The following is a 23078-nucleotide window of genomic DNA, read 5'->3' as shown; positions in this document are numbered from 1 at the left end:
GGCTTTTCAGTTAACTTTAATTAATGGTTTGAAATACCTTTATGCTATTTTTTAAAGAAACTCTGACATTAACAAGCATAAGCTGACTGTCCCATTAAGAGAAGTAACTCAATTAGAAGGCTTTATGTTTGTTCTGCAGCCCATACCTGCTATATTTGCTGATATTTTGCCTTAATTTTTCTTAGCTGTGCAATTATAATAAAAAAAAACCCAGGCAGGCACTGAGTTACGGCTTCTTCCTGTTCCAAAGGTTAATGTCTTCTATTTTGTCATGATATAATCTTTGAAAAGGGGAATTCTTGCTTTAAAAAAGGGAAAATTAAGATATACTATGTCTTGAAAAATAGGGCTTGAAAGATAAGGATAATGAAGAGCTTGATATTCAGCTGAGAGTGTTTGATGAGAACAAAGAAGAAGACTTAATTGAACTGTCACATCGTCTCAATGATATCAGAGCTGAAATGGAATATCCTTTTATAGAAATGCCTTTATAGAAATGGTGCTGTAACTTGTTGCACCATTTAATAACTTTACTAAACATAAGCTAGAATGGTCTTGTGTAGTTTGTCACAGTTGTGTATCTTACAAAGGACTTTCTCAAGCAGATTTCTTTTAATTTCTTTTTTATTAAAAACTTATTTAGAAACTTACTGCTGAAGTTTGCCTGTCAAATGCAAATGATCGGGAACTGAATTAATTTTTCATAGATAAAATTACTAAGTTAAACTCTAGCTTGCATGACATGAAGGTATAAAATTATACCTATGGCAGATTATAAATTAGAAGAAAAATGAGTTTTGATAACTAGGTTGGAACAAAACTTCTGTTATGTTCTTAAGCACTTAAGATGCATGCCTTCTCTAGTTGTGGTGAAGCAGTAAATTTTAAATTACCAAAGTTCAGAATGGTTGCTTGCATTTTTCAAGGGTACTGTTGGTACTTAAGAAGCAAAATAAGATAGATGCAATCAATGAGAGGAATATAAAATCACTAACAAGCAATGCTGTTGCATTACAGAACAGGTAATTACAGGTAATTTGCTTCTTTAAGAAATTAGAATGGTTTACTAGTGTGTATTTGCCAATAGCCTGGCTCACTTCAGAATGAAAATGAAACCATTGTGTAAAATATGTTTAGAGGACTCTGTGCAAAGTACGTTTTTTCTGAGTAGTAATTAAATGTGTCTTAATTGTTAAAAAGGGGTCAGAGTTTCTGTGGATAATCATAGTGGAAAAGGACTATTTAGTAACAGGGTTAGTAGTTCAGAGTGTTGAAAGGTTTTACTTGAACAATATGAACAGCTAGGTAACTGGATGTGGGGTGGGTGTTTCGTTGTGTAGTGGGGATTTTTGTCTTGTTTTTAATTTTTGTTTTATAAGTCCTTTTATTTCCTTAACAATATTTGCACTGATGTGAATGAAGTGTTTCATCTGCTGTATAATATGTTGAAAGATACTTCTTCTGAAAATTACTTCTTGTCAATTCTCCAACATTTCCTTCTCATCAGGAGTGATTACTATGTCCGGTAAGTGTTGGCTGTCAGGTTTGAATTTTCGAGGGGGCAGGGGGAAGGATAGAAATCAAGACCCTGGTAAACAGAGTAGCTCATAATTACACATGAATAGTTGCTCTGTTACTGATGTGTTGTTTATCTTCCTGCTCAAAGTTAATATTGAAAAGATCTTGTTAAATAAAATAATGCTTATTTCAAAGACTTCAACCTCATTCTAAAACCCTCACCCTGAAATATCTTAACTCGTTGAGCACCTTTTCCTTTTTACAAGTTTGTTAACTTCATGACTTCAAAGAATATGAAAGTGAGTTATATAAGTAATAATTGAAAAGACTTCCACAGTGCCTTGTATCTTGTCTTTTCAATGTAAGCTTCCTATGTGCATCTCGGAGTGTCTTAGCAGTGTCAAAGTACCACATAAAAACCCCTTGTTCTAAGAAGTATTTTTTTAATTGTAAAAAGATAATAAAAACAATTCATATGCAAGATGATAAAATTAAGAAGTAAATTATAACCTGAGAAAATCTTAAATTTTTATAATTTCTGTAATTTGGAAGATCATGAGTTTAGCTTTGAGGGTTTGCTACTTTAAGAGCTCACTGATATGTGAAATTGAGATGTAATACCTTGCGCTGGTAAGAACTAATAACTTTGAGCACAGAATCTCCTAATCTTAAATGCTCCTGATGTTATGCAGAGATTTACATCAAGAAATTAAGTGAATAATTAACTCATTTTCTAAGTAATAGAGTACTGGTACTGTTGCCTGATGGAATTCACTGTGTTCAGAATGTGCTAAATAATTCTTGCAGCATATATTGAAAATAATAAAGACGTTGTATTGATTATTGTCTGGCAAAGGATAAATGAAAAGTGTATTTTGTGGAGTCCTGAATTTCAGATAGCCTTCTGAGAAACTGAAAACAGTGCTTTATTAAGTGCAAAGATGACTCTTAACTTGATCCTTTTACCAGCAATTGTACAATTCATATATTAGGGGTTAAAGTTGCACTTTTTTTTCCTTTCCACATTGCATAAGTGATTTTTCATGTTCTTATTAACTTGTAAAATGTTTTCTTTGTTAGACCTCAGTATTACAAGATAATAGAAGAATGTGTATCACAGATAGTATTGCACTGTAGTGGCATGGACCCAGATTTTAAATGCAGAGGAAGAATGGACGTGGATTTCACTCATCTTATTGGTTTGTATACTATAAGCAATTTTTCCTTGTTTTACTGAAGTGTGTATTTTTCTTCGTATTCTTCTGTTTAGACTTAAACTGATTGTGGAATTTTTTCAGTTTTCTGGACATATGCATGTAAGGTACAGGTGTACTTGTGAGAAGACCACATCAAAGGCTGCACGCTTTAATATAATGACACTGACAAAGATTGCTTGTCCAAGTTTGTATTCAGATATAAGTCAAGACAATAGTCTTAATAACCATATATTTGCTTGTTCATAAAACCCATGATTTTCAGGTCTGTTAAAAATAGCAAAATTTACATAAGCATTAATTGTTAGTGGATTTATAATTGTTACATTGTTCATTCTAAGAATATTTTCTGTAATACTTTCTAAGTATTTGAGGTTTGTTGAAGGTGAACTGATCAGTTAAAGCACTGAGGGACTATGGATGTTCAGGTTGTGGGAACAAAGCAGCTGAATAAATACTATATCATTTAAATGGTAGTTATCAGCATTTAGAATTTTTTATGCTTTTCTTAAGATTGGGGTAGATGGTATTGAAATACAAGGGCATCTCTGGAGTAAGTATTTCATAGGGGAAATAATTACTGGAGAAGGCGTTCATTTGGGAAAATGTGTTTTCGGTGATGTGACAAAAGGAATGAAGAAAGGATGTTGTACATGTTTACTTTGGGGGTGGGTACAGGGAATTGATTTCTAAAAGTTATCTTGCATATCTAAGAAATTTTTCTGCATTTTCTGTTCACTTATGACTCTAGGAACATGATTACTTATTCTTACAGTAAGATCTTGCTTTCTGTTTCCACTGACCTACTAGTTTTAGGAATAACTGGTTTGCCTTTCCATGCCAGTTCCTACCTATAATATATAGTTACTTCTGTTTATCTCACCTATAAAATGTTTTACACTGCATGAAAAGTCAATAGAAGTGCTTTGTACCATTGAGTGAAAAAGCTTGTGCTTTACCATATGTCCAAATCCTCCTTGCTTACAGAATAATTTTACTGAAATAATGAAATGTTTGACTTTTCGATTCCTAATCTGGAAAGGAGGCTTTCTGATTTGAAATCTCAGAAGTAACTATTTCTTCATACTAACTGAAGAATTCTTTGTTGTTATTTAGTAGTAGATTAATATAGAAGAGAAGGGCATGCAAACTGGCAAAGAGGCAAACAACTATGATGATTCATCCTCAACTTTCTTGGTCATGTGCCTTTAACACTACTTTTAAATTTACAGGTTTTGTACATCAAAATAATTTACCAAATATTTTTTCAGATTGACTTAGTTATTAATTGTATTTATTTTGTTTTGTCTGGTGCTTTTGTGTCATGGGGTAATAGGGTAATTATGGTTGGAAGGCACTTGATGACTGTGATACATTTTATCTGACTTCTGTGTGGTATTTTATTTAAATTCTAGATGCCTGTGTGGACAAAGCTAAAGTAGAAGAGAGTGAAAAGAAAGCAGCAGAGTTTTCCAGAAAGGTAAGTCCTAATCATCACTCTTTTTAAGGTATGGAACAGAAGCCTGACAGGAGCATAGTAGGCTTGTTTCACAGTAGAAACTTAGTGGAAATGTGGAGATAGTGCATCTTACAGGCAGGATGTTCTTTCACATTTAATAGCTCTTTAAGTTTTGGGCTTTCCGATGTGTGTGTGTGCAAGGCTCAGATTCAGTTTACTCTGAATTCGAAAGCAGATGAGTAGTATTAGCTGTACATATCTTCAGATATATTCCTCTGATGTAGATAACTGATGACAATAATTTTGGTTGTTGCTTTTTTTTCCTGAAATACTTAGTCATAGTTAAATACCTACAGTGCATGTATATGCTTTCAAACAAAAAAAAAAACCCAAGGTGGGGGAAGTGGTCATTGCTCTTCATCTAGCCTTGTTTTAGAACCTGAAAAAAGTTACTGAAAAGCAGTGTCATTCAGTGTTTGAAAAAGCATCAACTATTTAGGCACAGAGATGCTAATGTTAGAATACTGCTTTATTTCCTAATAATGCCCATGGTAAAGTATTCCATTATGACGGAGCGTAATCTTATTTCCTTATTACTCACATTTAGGAATCTTACAGTGCATTTTGGAACCTCTTTTGCTAACAACTTGATCCCTCTGCTCCGGTTCTCTTCTAAGAGAAACTTGATAACTGAGTCCGATTTTGGTCATGGGCAGATATAATTTATGACCGGATACAGAAGAGATTAAACATTTAAAATTATTCCTGTAGGAAGAGTTGCAGCTCAGTGTATTTCTTGTAATAAATTTTTTTGGGGGATATTTCTGAAGAAATTGATGCTTGTGCTTCTACTTCATCACTGTTCCTGTTTGTGCTGAAAATACCTTTATACAACATGTTTTCTCAAGTTACTTGAATTTTTATTTCCTAGATTATGTCAATGGATAATTTGTTAATCTCAGTTTATCACACCCTGTCTAAGGATATGAAATGCTGAATGTACTGTGTTAGCTGCAGTAGTACTAAAGTTCGTATACCTTGTTATTGTGTATTCAAAGCATTGAAAATTTTGATTTTTGCCGATGTGGTGTAAGAAGCCTCTCGCAGGCCAGAAGAGAGTACATGTTCTTGAACATTATGATTACAAATTTCAAATGAAGGTTTGAATGAAGTCATTACTTTTTCTGTCTTCAGTGTTATATGTGGATATATTTTCAATAGGAGCTATGGTGTCTAGGCTTTATAGAAAGCCATTTGTTGTGATGCTTCCTTGACAGTTATTTATCACGATGTATTTTGTCAGTAGAAGTCAACACATGTTCATCCTAGCGATAACTTGTGTCTTGTGGAAGAGTGAGTAACAGCAGCTCTTAAAGCTGCTAATAATGTCTAAGGCTTAGCAAATAGTAGTGGGATTATAATACACAGTAGATATCTCACAAACATGTTGTAAACTGGACTTAAGTTTTATATGGTGACATGTAGACTAAAGTGATCACTAGCTTATTTGTATACCTGTTTTCTTGCGTTACTTCATGGATGATGATGCTGAAGCTGCATACATCTCTTCAGATTTAAGATTGCTGCGTGAGATGTGTGTTTGAGTTCACTTTGAGAAGTTTGTAGAGTTCTGTTGAGGGAAGAAAACCTGTTGAACTTCAGCTGTACTAAGTAGCTGGATGTGAGAGGTTCAGAGTCCTTGCTAAACTGATGAAAGAAATTATGTGATAATTGAAGAACACGTAATGGAAAAATAGTACTTTTTTTTTTCCTAAAGTGAAAAGTGCGTCTGTGTTGTACTAATTGTGATATTGTTCAAAGAATTCCTGAAAATAAAGTTTCTACTGTGGACATAAATGGGCAAACACTTCTGTATTGCTTAATCATTACAGTTTGATGAAGAGTTCACTGCTCGACAAGAGGCACAAGCAGAGCTTCAGAAAAGAGAAGAGAAAATTAAAGAACTTGAAACAGAAATCAAGCAGCTACGAACACAGGTAATAAAACAATATCACAGTAAGTTCCACAGTTGAGTTCATTTATTTATTTATTTTAAGAATTGAAAAGAAATGGCCCTGGAGTATATTGTCTCTGTAGAGTCTGGAAATGTATACTATAGGTGTATTGATTGGTTTTTAAGGCAGCATAAACTACTAAGGATAGTTAACAGAGGTAATGTTTTTCAATAGTTATCTATTCAACACCTGTTAGAGAGAACCTGCTTTATTGAGGAAAACAGTTCCTTAGGATATGAAAAGTTTGCATACAGTTGGACATTTTTTTCCTCCAAGTATTTGTTTATGCCTTAACGTTATTACTTCTGTATGTTTTGCAAAGTGTTTGTTTCATAAGGCTTTATACTTGAATTGCAAAGGTGGACATCTTAATAGCCATGTGTGCACAATATACATACCTTTCAGCCAGCATGTGGATGCAACTGGTAACATCAATATTTGTTTGAGCTCTGGGTATCAGACTGTAGCCATTTCTAAAATGAATATCACATTAGTTTTATACAGTTTCATCAGTAAATGTAAGTAAAAATGCAAGACCTTATGGAAGGGGAAGGTGATACTTAGCTTCAGCAAAGCTGCTTTTACCTGCATTCGTTTCCTCATAAATTTTGCTCACAAGCCCTAAAAATGTGTCTCAAAGTGATCTGTCACTTCAGGAGTATTGCCTGCTGAGCCCTTGCCACATCTCTTGGGTTCTTTTTGTACAATGGCAGTGAACTGGGTTTTAGACAGGTCATCTGTACCCTTTAGGAACCAACAGATACTATGGTTTGATATTTTGACACAACCTGGCTTATTTCCTATTCTTTCAATGCTAGGCAAGGTCTGCCTGTTGCTTTTTTTCTTTATAGTGGATATCTTAATGCCTGTGATCTCACTGCCTGTTTGGAAGAACAGGAAGAGGAAGAACAGTGTGTGATGTACTATATAACCTGGTTGCTATCATCCTGCTTTCAGGATGCTGGTCTGCAGCTGGGAAGTTGTCTATGCCATCTCATGTTAATGTAAGCGTGTTATATCGCATTTAACAGTTGGGTTACTGTTCCTTGTCACTGTGTCCTTTGCTAGCAATACAGGTCATTGTTGCAACCTGTGGTGGTTTATGATTTCTTCCTCTGTTTTCCAACACGGACACTTCTGTTCAGACTTCATTCATAGCAATTTTAATGTTTCTTATAAATATCTACAAGACAATGTTACGCTGAAATTTGTAAGTCTGCTGTAATGAGTTCTTCACCAATTGTTGCATTATAATGTGTAATAGTTCATGAGCCAAGAAACCACATGCTTTCTGCAAAGCCAAACACTTATTTTTAGTCTAATAAATTATTAATTCTGTTATTGATTCTAACACAGGTCAGGTTAACCAGATATTACAACTCATCCATAATAATGGTACAGTTACAAGTGATACATTTTAAATATGTAGTATCTATGCTTTTTTTTCTCTTGTGTTATACTATGCATACAATATATTACAGCATTTGTTTTTAAATGCTGTCAGATTTTTCTCAGCTTGATTATTTTTTTTTAAATCTTGCTTTTCTTTTTAAAAAAATAATCTTGCTTCCTTTAAACTAGAAACAGTAAATAATTGAGTAGGGACACAGTATACAAATCAGATAAAATGAACAGCCTATATTAGGTAATTTTGTAATTTTTTTTTTTTTTTTATAATTATAACAAAAAAAAGTTAGTAGAGGAAATAGAATATGAGCTTGCTGGCAGTTTGTGCATAGCTCCTGATGCTGCTTTTTAACAGACAGTCTTGAGAAACAAAAATCTGTGAGGAGTTTGTACTAGGCTAGGATCATGTTATCGCTACAGAAACGTCTCTGATGATTTAACACACTGCAGTTTCTCTTCATTGTTCATTTCACAACTTACTAGAATGGATATTACAACTGCTTTTTCTTCCTATCACCACAGAAACAACTGCAGACAGATTTAAAAGAAACCATAACTGGTGTCTGTTTTCCACCCCTTGCCCCCGAATAAGATGTCAGCATAGTTATGAACAGCTGCAATCCCATAACCTCTTGCACTGCAATAGCAGCTTCAGTGATTTCTGTGGAAAATTTTCCACCAGCAGATTAGTGATAAAATTCAGTGTGGTTATTGCCATGTCTGCCCCAGCTTGCCAGAATATCCTGAGTGGGTTAAATGTTTTGTGTATTGGTAAGAAATAAAGTGTTGTTCTGTTTACTTAAATGTTACTGCTACTGTTAAACTTTCTTTAGAACAGGAACAATTTGTTTTTATAAAAATGCCAGGTTATTCAGTTTATTTGGCAGTTTTATGGTATGTGGTAAAATCTGTTGTTATTGCTTCTCATTTAAATAGGACAATGGTTGCATTTCTCACTTTCTTGAGGTACAGTTGACTGCAAAACATGCTGGTTGGTTCAACGTTTTATTAAACCTCCTCCTCAATGAAAGTAATTCCTCTTTTATGTTTCAGGGTCCAGGCCTGACAGAAGCAGCACCATTACCTCCCACCCTACCAAGTGAGAATGCTCCACCATCTCCAGCGCCTCAACTACCTGGTGGAGCAATACCTCCTCCTCCTCCACTGCCTCCGCTACCTGGTGAAGCAATACCTCCTCCACCACCTCTGCTACCTGGTGGAGCAGCACCTCCTCCTCCACCACCTCCACTGCCTGGTGGAGCAATACCTCCTCCACCTCCGCCGCCGCCTCCGCTGCCTGGTGCAGCCATGCCTGCAGCCATGCCTCCGCCACCGCCTCCGCTGCCTGGTGCAGCAATGCCTCCGCCGCCGCCACCGCTGCCTGGTGGAGTGATGCCTCCACCGCCACCACCGCTGCCTGGTGGAATGATGCCTCCGCCGCCACCACCGCTGCCTGGTGGAATGATGCCTCCGCCGCCGCCTCCGCTACCTGGTGGAATGATGCCTCCACCACCACCACCACTACCTGGTGGAGCAGTACCACCTCCACCACCTCCGCTACCTGGTGGAGCAGTCCCTCCTCCACCACCACCTTTTGGTGGACCTCCAATGCCACCAGGTCTTGGGGGTGTTCCTTTTGCTCCCTTTCCGGTGATACCAGCATTACCACATGGGATGAAGGAGAAGAAGAAGTATAAGCTGGAAGTCGCAATGAAGAGAATCAACTGGTCGAAGGTATAGCAGTGTTTGTTTTTATTCTCATTGGTAGAAAATGGCTTTTGATAAAGAATGATGTGATGTGCTAGAGTTGATGTTAGTTTATTAATAGTACTCATAGAGTCTGGGGAATTAATTTCATTCTTTATCCAAAACATTTTTAAGGCTGTGGTTATGATTAAGATGGTTTTGGTTTTCAGAGGCAACTTACGCTATGGGGTAATCTCAACTGTTTAATGCTGCTAAGAGCCTGTAATACCCCATATTCTGGGGATGTCTGTAGCTAACAGCTCTCAAAATTTTTGGCTGAAACTCTTTTGAGTTGTTCTACGTGTTTTTATCTCTAATTGGTATTTGACTTGCCACGTGAGCACTTCAAAGGTAAAATGTCTTGTTTAAAGCAGATCTAAATTACCAAGAAATTAAAATGTTTACTTTGGAAATAGTGTTACTCCTTTTGTTCAGCAAAAAGGTGAGTTAAAGGATTGCTGGGTTTTAAGGCCTGGGAAAACAAATCTTGAAGTAGAAAATTAGATGGAAGACGGCTGGGAAGACTGCCATTTAGGAACTTTGACAATCTGGCAGTTGACAGAAGGGTCTGGAGTCAAGGGATAACTACAGCTGTTGGTTTAGTAGCTGTGTTTGAGTAATAAAAAAGGGTGCTGAGAAGGTGCTTTGATTATGCCTTCTATAAATTTCTAATTTTTCCTAATAAAATGAATAACTATACTTACCATGATAGTAAGCATACACACTTAAACTACTAAAATGTTCTGTTTCAGGGCTGATGTCTTAACATGAGGTTAAGAATTGTTTTGTCAGTCCTCTGAATAAATAGGGTAATTTACTATAAATCAAAGGATCTAATTAAGAAATGAAGCCAATAATTTTGTGTCCAGATTTCTGTTGTTCTTGTGATATGTTCTGCAAGTTTGAAAGGAAATTTGACTTTCATTGCCCTACCTGTCTGTCAAAGATAGTTGTATTAGAAAATACACTTAACAGTGGTTTTTCTTTCCAAGAAAGGCAGGCATTTACCTTGTTAACAGTTGCAAAGCTTACCAGAAGGTTCTAAAGGCAATGGTGTTACTAAACATGAGGTTTTGTTGTAAACATTGAAGAAATTCTTACTAGACTGATTTTTGAGCTATCTAGTTTTGTATAAAATTACTACTGCATTTGGTTTAGTATTAGGTGGTTTAATGTTAAATTTTAGTTAAAAGTCATGGCTCTAGTAGAGTTGCGAAGCTGATGTTCCTCCTCCCTCCTTTACTTTACAAATGTAGTTGATACTGTATACTGAAATTAATTTTTAAATGAGATTCATCTTGACAGAAATTTGTATTTAACGTTTGACAGATGAGTATCCCAAGAAGCTAATACAGTTCCGATACAAAATTTCTAAAATATCTGGGTTGCACATTGCTGAGTGAGAGAGTTTTTTTTTTTTCCCCGTGAGAGCTTTTAGGGAATGTCTGCTAAGCTCAGTAGGTTTATGTAATGACAGCAGGAGATGGCAGTAGGTGACTGCTGTGTTTTCTTTCTCTTCTGGCCCTGTCATGAGGGTGGTTCTGAGAGGACATCTGTGACTCCTCTGAGGTATGTGGAGTATAATCAGTGGGTGAACGTTCAGTGGGTTTTATAGTTCTGCAGAGTTAATTGTATTGTTGGTCTCTATCAAATCAGAGTGGAAAAGCTGTGGCGACTGAAATGAAAAGATGGGGCAATGTTCTGCAGGTGCAGTGGGCATGAGTTGTGGCTTCGTGTTCAGTTGCATACATGTATCTGAACCATTAGGAATAGTTTTCAAGCAGCTTTCAAACATAGATAACTGCATGCCATGTCATGTAAAGACCTTTGAAGTTTATGGTGTCTCTTGTAGTTGTAAATTCAGAGAATGCTGATATCTGTGGTATAATGATAATTGTAGGTTTTTAACCTGAGATATTTCTTGTTTGTTTCAAGTTCGTAGTGTGTGAGGGCAGGGCTATAGCTTCTGGCAGGAGCTACGGGGTTGAAATGCTTGGGCACCATTAACTTCAAAGAATGTCGGCTTATGCAGAGTCTAAACAGGGTTACATTTAATAAAAACTATTTTTTTAAAACATCATAAAATATGAAGACTTAAGCAATAAAAAAATAAATAACTAAAAAAAAAAACAAACAAAAAACCTCCACAAAGCACAGTCTCTGATTTGTAACCTAACCTGTAGGAGCAGTTACTAGTTAAGTGCCTCTCAATGTAGTTGGTCACTTCGTGATGTGAGAAGTAGTGCTGGTATTCAGGTGTGTGTTTGTGTATGTGTTGCTTTAAAATCCCTCTTTCATCAGTATACTCTCTGTTCCTTCCACATAAATGAAATATATATCAAGAACTCGGTAATTGCATCTATCATGAAGACTAAACCATCACATCTTAAAGGCAGTCTGTGATTGGCAGTTTTTTAGTGGTATAAAAGGTGATAGCTGTATTGAGGTTTGCTGTAGGAAAAAAACACATAGATCACTAAATCATCAAGGCATATCAAAACAGGATGTTGATATTTTGCATGCTATCTGGTTTGTGCTCTAGCTCGGACTTCAGTGTAGTTTGACGGGATATCTGCTGCTTATTTGTCAAGGTACTGAAATCTTTGTACTATGAGTAGTGTCTGACACTTTTCTTGAAAATCATACTCCATCTCAATAGTGTGTTGGTACCAAGAACTTAGTAAAATCAAATTGCTGATAAAAGTGAAGTGGCTACAGACTGAAGTTGCTGACCATAAGTTGCAATTTAACATTAAACAACTGTTGAACCTGCAATTTAAATTGTACCCTGAAGTAGTGCAAGTTTTTTTCAGGATGTTTCACAGCTGGTAGAAATGTAAGGAAATTCATATGGATGTAGATATACATCTTTCTATAAAGTTGAGTGCTATCATGTTGTCCTGGATGGAGCTGGATGACATGGGATGCCAGGTGCTGCTTTTGGCTAAGGATGCTGCATCGTTTCAATATAAACCCTCTGAAATGAATGACGTGCTGGCACAGAAATGACGGTCTGTTGTAGGCTGTTCTCACAGTAGTGCTAGGCACAAGGCTCATATGTCCATTGAGGTTGTTACGTAGCTGATCTACCCTGTCAGACACAATGGGATTTCAGTTCTAAGAGTGTACGTAGCGATGGATGGTCTTAGGGCAGCAGCACTGGACCGTGTTTGGAAATCATTCCAGTTTTTTCCACGGGGTTTTTGAGATGATTTAAGCTAAGTAGCTTTGTATGATTTCTGAATATGTACCATCACCATTTCAAGCAAAACCTTTCAAGAACTAGTACCGACAGGTGTTTGCTGTTGAAGGAGGAACTAGGCTGTCCTCTGATATATTTGAATAAGTGATCTTAATCGCCTTTCAAACTAAAAAATAAACTTAGGTTTTGTGTTCCTTTGAATTCTGAACTGTTGCATACTGAAATGGCTCTTTCTTCGGAGTAACAAGTAAGAGCAGTATCACCAATGATTAATCCTTCTAACTTTGGAAGGAGGAATATAGAATGTTGAGGTAAAATCTGTGTGGAAATGCATGACGTATCAATTGATGGTTTCTTTTACCAGCAGAACTAATGTTCATAACTGATCTTTAGTATTTTGCCATTGGATTTCAAAATATTTGGAGATATGCCAATATAATCTGAAAGTGTATCTAGCAGTAGTAGCTTAAAAACAGATTTTCAGAATGATTAGAAGGATACTCAAAATAGTTGACCGTGTTTTAATAAATCAATTACAGGAAATGTTAAAATAAGTTTAAAACTCCTTACTTTTTCTGTCTGTAATTCTTATAATCTGCATGTAAGCATAAATGATAACTTTCCCTCTTTATTGTGGGAGGAGGAATTGAAAGTATCTGGGAGGAAAAGAGACCTGAAATCTTTGGCTTTGGTTAACACACATCAGTGTGTGTTCTTAGTGCTATAGCATACAGTAAGACAGTGCTGGGAATTTCAGGCCCGTTATAGAGAACTGTAGATGAGGCTGATGTTAAAAGTAACTGTAGAGTGCAGCAAAATGGAGGGGTATATTTTGTTTGTTTACATATGATTCTTAGTGTATTTCCAGAAAATTGAACATTTTTTGGAAAACAAACATTAACTTTAAAGCTTCTGAATTTTAAAGGAATTATATAGTCCTGCTGTTCATCTGTACAAAACATCTTTAAACTCCTGTCAGCCACACGGATATATTATTTTTTTGGAGGAAAAAACCAGACTGTTTTAAATAGTCTAGTTGTGTTATTAAAAAGAAACAAGAATGTATCAGTTGTCATACTAAAATAGATGCTCATGTGTGACTGAATCTGGCATTACCCAGTCTTGGAATCCAGAGATTTGGGGGTTGGTGGTGTTTTTGTTTTGGGTGTTTGGTTTTTGTTGTTTTTTTTTTTTTTTCTATGTAATTAATCTAGCCATATAAAAGTCCTTTTAGTTCGTGTACACTTAGGATATTTGAATTATACAGTATAGTAACCTTTAAAATGCTTATAAAAAAGAAAAGTTTTCTTCCCCTTCTATGAACTGTTTGTTGTCTGTTGGAGGTACTTTACCATTGAATGTCCTTGTCTTTCTGTTTAGAAGATTTTTCTTTTCAAACCATCTATCATACATTTTTCTGGATTATTTTACAACCTGTTTTTTTCTTTTTTTGAAATGTAGCTCTAATGTTTTAGAAATGCATTGCCACCTCCCCCTAGGCTTTTAAGAAAATGTTGTGTGGCTGTTATTTCAATTAGCTTCTGTTACTATCTTTAACTTTTAGAGTTTAATTTTAACCTTTTGTGTCTGTTTGGGTATTTCCATCTAGATTTGTTTCCTTACTGAATATAGGTTTCATCAGATAAATATTTTGCCAATTTCTTTGGCACGGGGTGTGGGTGATAAGATCTGTATGCCACTGACAATGTAATACTCTTTTGAAGTTGCTGCTTGTCTTAGAATCTTTATGCTTTGTCTGGTTAGGATAGTTTCTCTCCTACAGTTCATTTCTCTTTTTCATTTATTTAGGCATCTCCCGTAAGTAGAGAAGAATTCCTGCCATACAAATAATCTGTGCTTTTTACACCCAGCTGTCCTTTTAAGTAATATCTGATTCTAGAGTTGTTTGCACTAGTTCTGTAACTGCAACACACTCGATTACTGTCCTGTAAACATGTAGAAAAATAAGCTTTTTAGGTTATAGCATGTATGTCACTGCAGCCAATTTCATTGTAATCAATTATGTTCATGTGTTCATAGAAATAATTTATGAAGTGTACATCTGAACACTCTGTATGACAATGGAAAATAACTGCAGATGGACACTTTTGCATAAGTGCTCTGGGAATGGTACCAAAATCTCCTGCATACTGAAAAAGAAAAGTCTATTTGATCATCACTTTTAAGGAGCCATCATTTGGGAAATTAAATTCTTAGTTTACTTTACTGCCTTTTGTTGTAACTGTCTTCACCATTGGTGTTGGATTAAGGTAGTTTTAAAAAAAGTCTTACCTGCTGCTGGTGGTAAAGCAGCTACACATTAACAGATTGATCATATGGTAAAAGGTGGAGGACCAATGTGTTGTAGTGAAATCCTAGTGAGGTTAACAAATACAGTATTGATAAATTACCTGCATATCATCTTGAAGTCAAATAGCCCTTGAAAATTAATTGACATTTCAACAAACTTGTAAACAAAAATTGATAACACTTTAAGAACTGCAGGAAGAATGTATTTTGAAAACAAAATAGCTGTTGGGAATCATACATGAAAAGTCAAATTGACTTTCAGCCTCTGTATGCAGACTACTTTCTTCTTTTAATATAGCCAACATCAAGTAAAGTACTGTAATGAAATCTGTGTTTACATTTGAAAAATGGAAGCTACGTTTTTAAAAAAGTGATATTAAGTATTAAATTTTCATGTATTTAAAAAGATATTTTTTTCCTACAGTCTTGATATTGAGTCACTGAAAGGTCCACATTGACATGTAATTTATAAATAAGGTATTTGATACTTTGGCGGTGTAAGAAAACTATTCTTTCTACAGTTGTAGCAAAGATGCATACCAGTGGTGAAGATTTTGGGAACTCTCTAGAAATCGAGAGAGGTGGAACATTTTCAAACCTAGGTGTCAGCATGTTGTCAAGGCTGTTTGGAAAACTTGTTGAAAGGGGGAAATAAAATAAAAATTGTTGAGTAGATAGAGGGCAGTTGATCTGATGGCGTTTTGTTTGGGAAGTGTCCTTAAGGGAGCATCGTATCTGGAACATTAACAATTCAGTGCAATTATCACAAAAGTCTAGTAGCATTTACTTTAATTTGACTATTGAAAATAGTAGTTATTAACTATGGAGATGCCATTTTTGTTTCAGATTGAGCCTCAAGAGATAGCAGAAAACAGCTTTTGGGTAAAAGCTGAAGAAGATAAATATGAAAACCCAGAACTGTTTGCAAAATTGGCGCTCACCTTTGGAACACAAATGAAAGGTACATTCTTCTTTTACTTTGTATTATGCTTTTATTAAGTTTAAAACTGTGCAATGACATCAGTGTGATTTCTGCAATAACATGGAATGCAAGTAACGGTTTTATAGCAGGAAGATCATATAAAACTTGTGTTTTTACTAAGCATAGAAGTCTATTAGAAGAATTGCTCCTCCTTCACTTTATAGCACAATGTGAGGAACTTGAAGAGGTAATAATACCTCTTGAAAATGCAGGGTATGTTGCAGACAGATGTGAATTTTCTTCAAAGTATAATTAAATTGAAATTTTAATCCTAAAATCATGCTCACCTGCATTAATATTCCTAGTTGCGGGAGCTCTTAAGTTGTCAGGTTCCTTCAGATATTCTACACGTGGAGGTTTTGTTGTGTAACAAAAGTTTACTTCTATCGCTCAGCTAAGTCATAGCCCTCTAGAAGTACAACTAAGACCTAGAGTGTAGCAATTAAATTAAGCAGTTGAATCACGAAATCACAGCATTGTAATATGTCCTCTGTTACAATTCAAGAACAAGTTGTTTGAAACGATCATTCTTTTCAAAGTTCTTGTGTTTGTGTCCTTAGTCTTTGCTCAATTATTTTTTTTATACCGTATGCGGCTCTTTAAAGAAAAAAAGTCTTTAAATATACTCCTTCAATTACTATTGAAATTTGTCGTGTGATCTAAGAAGCATTCCCCCCCCACCCCCAGATATATACAGTTAAACTGTATTGTTACTGTTGTTAGTGAATGATATAAGTTAGTTTTCAAAGGGTTGAATGTGTGAATATGCACTTCTTATACTGTTTGGGTAATACCATGGGAAAGAAGTCAGTCTACCAATTTTTTATTGCAACGCAGTGTGAAATGGGTCGGTTTGACTACTAGAGAGAACAATACAGTGAGAATAAAAGGTATGCTGCAGCTTTTTGACAAGTGTAACTGCGGCTGCGCAGCATATCGTGTAAACAGCTCTTCTGCTGTTGGTTTTAGATGAAAAATAATCATCAACTTCTCAAATACTTAATTCCTTCAGTAGGTGATACGATGATAATATTTGTATCTTGAGTGGGGAAAGCAGCTTCTAACAACTGAATATTGGTTATGATTTTGATACTTCAATACTATCCTCAGCTCTTCATTGCTTTCAAATGGTCTTTCAGTACCTCTGAAGCTACACACAGCCTCTGCAAGTCTTTTCATTATTATCAATGTTTAATCGTCAATTGATCGGTATTTCATATTTGGCCATTTACTGGTAATTTGTTTCAGAAACTGAAAATAAGAAGTACTGTTGAAGTATCGTTCAATAATAACTTAAGAGCTAGTGAGGAAGCCCAAAAAATTAGAGTCTGAGAAGAGGTAGATACTGAAAGAATGAATTCTTGATCTAGCTATAAATCTTTAGTTCATTGATCAACCAGTTAGAATATGAAATACTTTTTGGATGTGCAGTTCTTGAAGGTAGGTGGAGTCAGATGTATCAAGTGTTCAAAGGCCAAATCTGAGTATGCAGGCACAGCATTTCCAAATGAATGTGTGTACTGACTGGAAGAATTTTTGTGCTGCTGGTTTTTTGTGGGTTTTTTTTTTTTGTTTTGTTTTGTTTGGGTTTTTTTTTGTTGTTGTTTGTTTTTTTACTTTAACATTTTGGCGTTGGGAGTTAGCGATGCATGTGATGCTTTGTTTTTTACACATAGGGAGTCTTTTGTTTTAATTTGAACCACTAGAATGCTGTCACTTCTGTCAATTAATTTGAGGATTTTGTTACTTGATAATTAAGCTGCATGTAGAGGTTTGTTTGATTGTGGTGTCCTGGCTGTTGTCTGACTTTAAGGAATAAGAACTTCATTTTATACCAATACAGTGTTTGAAAAGTTAACTTAAGGAAGGTCTCTCAGAGGAGCATAACTTTCCTGAACCATTTATTGAGTAGATTTGAGTTATTTCTGAATGTGTCTTTTTCTGTGCTCTTTTAAAAATACTTTGAAGAGTTAGTCATAGCTGTGTTTTTCGTAAGATAGACTGTTCTTTCACCTAGAGCTCATGCTCTTTTCAGTAGTCACTGCATTTGAGCCATTAGTATTCTGCTTTTACAATGCTTCCCACGTACTGCTCTAAATGTACAGATATTACACACAGTAATACCATCGACGGTAATTTAACACTTTTTTTCAAACAGAAGTTTGATAGATTCTTGGTTCATAGCACTTCAGTGAGGTTAAAATGATGTGGAGTTTGTCACTGATGTTAGTGTGACAGCAAGACAGGAAAACCTTTAAGGGAAAGAACCCCTAGCAGCAGATTAACACGTACAACAGAATGAAACTCTTCATAATGATAATGACAAGCTTCTGCCTTGAGCTGAAGACTTTCATCAGAAATCTGAAGAAATGTTTCTGAATTCCTGAAAAGCTTCTTCATTAAAAATGCTGAAAAAAACTCTCTTGAAATATTGACATAGCTGCCGGTTTCATACAAGAAGAAATTATTGTTGACATAGTTGCACAGCTCAAACTGTGAACAACAGAGACACTCCAAATAGCTCACTGTGGTGATAGCCTTGCAGGTATTTTTCCTGTTCTTCCTTATGTTGTTCTTGGTTAACTGTTGTAGAAAACAATATGCCATAATGAAGGATAGGAAGAGTGTTAAAAATGCTAATGCATTTTATCCAGGATATTAAAATCTTATTTGGCTGACTAGTAGAGCAGGTCAGCACTGTCTTGCTTTGAGTTAAAGTTTTTCTTAAGAATTGAAAGCCTACTAGAAGTCAAGAAGAGTCTCAGAGCATTTAGTTGCAGCACAGATTCTAATTGCATCCTACAAGCAACTTTTTTTCTGAAATTTCTATCTGCAAAGGGAATCATTAAATGGTATTCACCATTCTTAATCCCTTTTGTTTTAACAGCCACAGGCAGATAGATCATTAATCCCCAAAGTACTTATTTAAAGCGTAATCTAAGATCAAATTTATTTTCTGCTTTAGTCCCGTTTCTTGGTGTGGTCTCCCAGTGTATTACAGCAGAATGATAGAAAGATAAATAGAAACACATTTTATATTCTTTCAAGAACATAGTCAACATGTGAAAAACATAAATGGATGAGTGGAAGAAAACTGACAATTACCAAAAATAATTGTGATGACTTGGTGTTTACTATTTTTTATTTCATGGCATTTTGGAATGCCAGTGGCAATAGTAACTGAAGTAAAACAAATAATAGTATAAACAGTTATTAAAAAATAGTAATTCTATATAGGATGCAGCACTCAAATTTGATTAAAATTCTGAATTCTATTCATGATTCTCTGGCACAGAAAGAATGAAACTTAAGGGGTTTTCCTCATTTAACAAAATATTGTTTTAAGATACTCCAAGAATAACATAATGTTGTTTGTCACTGAACTGTGTGCTGCCTTGCTGAGTGCCGCCTGTTTTCAGGGAAGGCAGCCAAGGAGGTGGTCCTTTGGGATACCAAAAGCTGGGCAGGGGGCAAGTCGAACACCTCTGAAGCATGCTTTTCATTAGTTAACAAATTATTGCAATCATCGATTAGCTGCTTGTAAAAGATAAGAACATTTAATCACGGAGTATCAGAAACAAAAAGGAATGATCCCTGACCAGTAAAATAATTTTACTTCAGATATTCTTAGATCCAAATTTTCTTTTAAAAAGCATGCATAAGGTTAAATCTTTACTTGCTACTTTAACATCAGATATATAATACTGATGACCTGTGAATATGTGGAATGTATTTAGTTAGGTTCAGATCATTACTAACAGTCACTGCAGCATTTGATCTGTAAAATCAGTTACTGAGCACAGTTACGAAAACATCTGTTGTACAGGGAGCAGTGGAAGCAAAAAAATATTCCCTTTCAGACTTTACAGGGTTTTGACATGTCAGGGTTTAAACTAAGTTAACAGAGACCTATTTATGTTCTCAGTACAGACTGGAAGGATTTTCTCCATTTTTCTTCAAGATAAATAGAGATGATCTGAATGCCTTTTAAGGGCCTCTGAAAAATGGACTCGAGTGCTTCAGATTTTTATTAAGGGTTGTAGATGAGTGTTTTAAGCTTGCAATTACGCTTTCAGATGAGAGGTGGAAACAATGATTATATTCTCATAGTTAATTTTGGCAAGTAAATGGTATTCCAGATCAGGCATAATTGAAAGTGAATGGGCAACTGTGGTGGTCATCGATGAGTTGGGTGGTATTAAGACATGGGACGGTTACTGCATTGTGGGTGACAATGAAACACAGAGATGCACGTTTCCTCGTGCAGCTGCACAGAGGAAAAGAGTAAAGATGGTGCTAATTTCCAGTCAGTTACTTGTTTTGACCTGGTCTAAGAGAGAATCTGATATAATCCAGTTTTATTTTGTGAATTATGTATTGCTGTAACGTTAAAGCAGTGATTTTGCAGGACAGAACATGCATCATTCTTTTACAGTTGGAGTCAGAACTCGAAAAATTTGGCTCAGTACTATTTGATTTACAAAATAATCTTATCGTGGAGGATTGATTTGTGTTGATATTTAAACAGCAGGAGGAAAAAAAAAAAAAACTATTGAGGGATTGTTAACTTAACCTTATCTTCTTGTTTTTAAATCTTTAAATCTTACCTGCAAGCAACAGCCTTATCAGACAGGTTTTGTTGTGTGTTTTTTTTTTTTTTTTTTTTAAACAAGTAGGGTAACCTTTCCATAGAGAAAATTTTCATTTTTAAAGCTAGTGGTCAATTTTAAGCTTTGTGTGACCACAGAAATATTTTCGTAATTAAAAGTAAAATAATCCTTTCCAGTTTATGGAGTATAAAGAAAATGTGAAATAAACTCAACAAACAATCCTCCTTAGCTGGCTGGCGTGGTATGAACCCTGCAGCATTTCTTAATAACTGAAGAGATCCAACTGATCAGAGAAATGCCTCTTGTCCTTGTGAGACTACTTATGTGATCTTAAGTCATTATTTTCTGTTAATATGCAGTAAAATCATGAGGTACATTGTCAACTAAGAATGCATTGTTGATGTCTTTAGATGATCCCACTATCAAAATTCTAGAAATAAAAAAAAAAGTATGCATTATTGATCAAATACATAATAGTAATTTTTTAGTGAGGGAAATATTGTAACAAAGTTGAACAACAATTTCTGTTTAGTATATTAATCTCTGGAATTAATTTAGTATATAAATCTCCAGAAGCTTGGTCTACTGGTTTTTGACCAGGTTGGGGGTGTGTACCTTTGTATTTCTGTAGAACGCCTTTAAAAAAAACCAAACCAAACAAACAACCATCAACTAAAATCAAGTGTTTAAAACATTACTGTTCTTGGCAAGAACCTACTAAGTAGTAAATATTTGAAATCATTTAAGCAGATCATATTATTTTGTGTAAGTAGAGCATTCTTTTCCTCAGTTTTGCTTCTGTCCCATAACTGACAGCAAATTTTATCTTGTCTACCAGTGTAAGGGAAAAAAACACCATCAGCAGCAGTGTGATGTCTGCTGTGAATTGTGGATTATGTTTTCAAAAACTCCCTATGTTTGCATTTAATGTTTTCAATATTAAATACACATGTAATTGTATGATGAAGTGTCTTCTAGCAGGTGAAAGTAAAGGATTAAAATGTTATGGCTCTATAGGCGAGTTGTGATACATCATGTGCTTGGGGCTTCAGATAACTTTGTAATAATGTGACAATACTCAATGTATCAGGCCTGCTGCTATCAAAATCACTCTTTGCAGTTTGATTGATGGTCTAATTGCTAAACACTACCAAGCAAGTTAATGCCTTCTCCCTAAAGGATCATGTTAATTTCTGTCTCTTGTAATTTAGGTTGTGTATTTTGCCAGTCAAGAATGATAGTGGTGCTCTGAAGAAATTAATTATGTGTACAGTAGATCTGTAAAGGTAGTAATTAGTACATAATAGTCTGTAACTACTGGGATTGTTCCAGTACAGAATTCATTATCCATCCAACTTACCTCAAGAGAAAGCTTCTCGATCAGGTTCTGTTGATTCTTTATGATTAGACTTTTAAACTACAATTCAACAATCATTTTGATATGCTTTCAAAACTGAAGCAAGGTTTTAATACCTGAAATTTGTTTTTCACTTTATGGGAGTCGGAGTGAAAAAGGACAAGAGAAAATAACAAACTTGCATGTAGGCTATAATTGAATAAAATATTCAGATTTTTGTTTTCTATGTATAATGTAGTAATATGTGCATACTATAAAATATATTAAATAGTTTATTTCATTACGATGTTGTTTTAGTAATGACAATATGAAAACTTAGGAGGTTTTCCAGTCTTACCTTTGATATCTTCCTTTCTGAACAACTTTTAGGACTCAGCTCTCAGCCTAGTTTTAAAATATTAGTAATCATGAAAAAATAGTAGAATGTTTAATTTGTTCATGTTTTGTGTCAGTGCCAGGATTTTGGTATCTAAACTTGTTTTGTTGGTTGAGGAGGAAGAGGGTTGAAACAGGCAATTTAAAGTAGTAGGAAAATGTTGTTGGAAAAATGTAAGAGCATACCAAACCTACAAAAAAACCCTGAAGAGCAGTGCAGGGAGACAGCATGACTTCTGAGGAAGACAGAACATATGACGTGATAAGGCTAAGAAAAAGTTGTTGTTTAAACAACACTGCAGTGATGATACCAACAGCCTCTTTTGTCAACATTCTTAATAATGCTTTTTTTGAAGATGATAAATAGTTTCTTTTTTAGGCTGTAAAGGCTGGACTGTGCAGTTCAGAAAACTGTACTTACGCACAAGTGTAAGCAGATAAGTGTTTACCCAAATGAGTTTATTGTAAACATTATAAGGTAAATGTTCTTTTTAAATTTGCTGGAAATAGTGAAGGGACTGGCTCTAAAAATAGGTGAAGGTGGAATACTAGCTGGTACTATACATAGACAGTATGATAGATGTATGCAGGTGTTGCACTCAATGTTTTCATGAACAAAAAGTATACAAACGATATATGGAGACTTCAACAATTATTTGTACTTTGTTAATGTGTTAAGTCTAATAAAAATACAACACTATTACTCCAGTTATGTTGAAACTTACATTCAGACATAGACGACTTATCATCTACCCGTTTTTTTCTGATGGTACGCTCACCCATCCTATGTCCTTCTGAAAAGTGAAGGTCAAATGGTCTTGTAACAAGTCATCAGCATCTTGAGTTCTTCATCACAGGTTGTGTGACTTGTATGAGATTTTTC

The 23078-nt window shown here is 35.2% G+C and overlaps 1 protein-coding gene across 3 annotated transcripts in view; it reads left to right on the top strand.

Annotated features, from left to right (window-relative positions):
- The window catches only part of DIAPH2 (diaphanous related formin 2), a 243393-nt gene that overhangs the window by 40804 nt on the left and 179511 nt on the right, over positions 1 to 23078 (top strand). For all 3 annotated transcript variants that reach the window (XM_040614069.1, XM_040614068.1, XM_040614067.1), the window contains 7 exons: positions 348 to 466; positions 1409 to 1525; positions 2599 to 2717; positions 4148 to 4212; positions 6084 to 6188; positions 8667 to 9347; positions 15718 to 15832. In XM_040614069.1, coding sequence (XP_040470003.1) covers positions 348 to 466; positions 1409 to 1525; positions 2599 to 2717; positions 4148 to 4212; positions 6084 to 6188; positions 8667 to 9347; positions 15718 to 15832 — 1321 coding nt within the window. The remainder of the gene's footprint in view (positions 1 to 347; positions 467 to 1408; positions 1526 to 2598; positions 2718 to 4147; positions 4213 to 6083; positions 6189 to 8666; positions 9348 to 15717; positions 15833 to 23078) is intronic.

The sequence above is a fragment of the Falco naumanni genome, chromosome 14 (assembly GCF_017639655.2).
Source record: "Falco naumanni isolate bFalNau1 chromosome 14, bFalNau1.pat, whole genome shotgun sequence".
Taxonomy (NCBI): domain Eukaryota; kingdom Metazoa; phylum Chordata; class Aves; order Falconiformes; family Falconidae; genus Falco; species Falco naumanni.
This window is presented reverse-complemented; position numbering and strand designations above follow the sequence as displayed.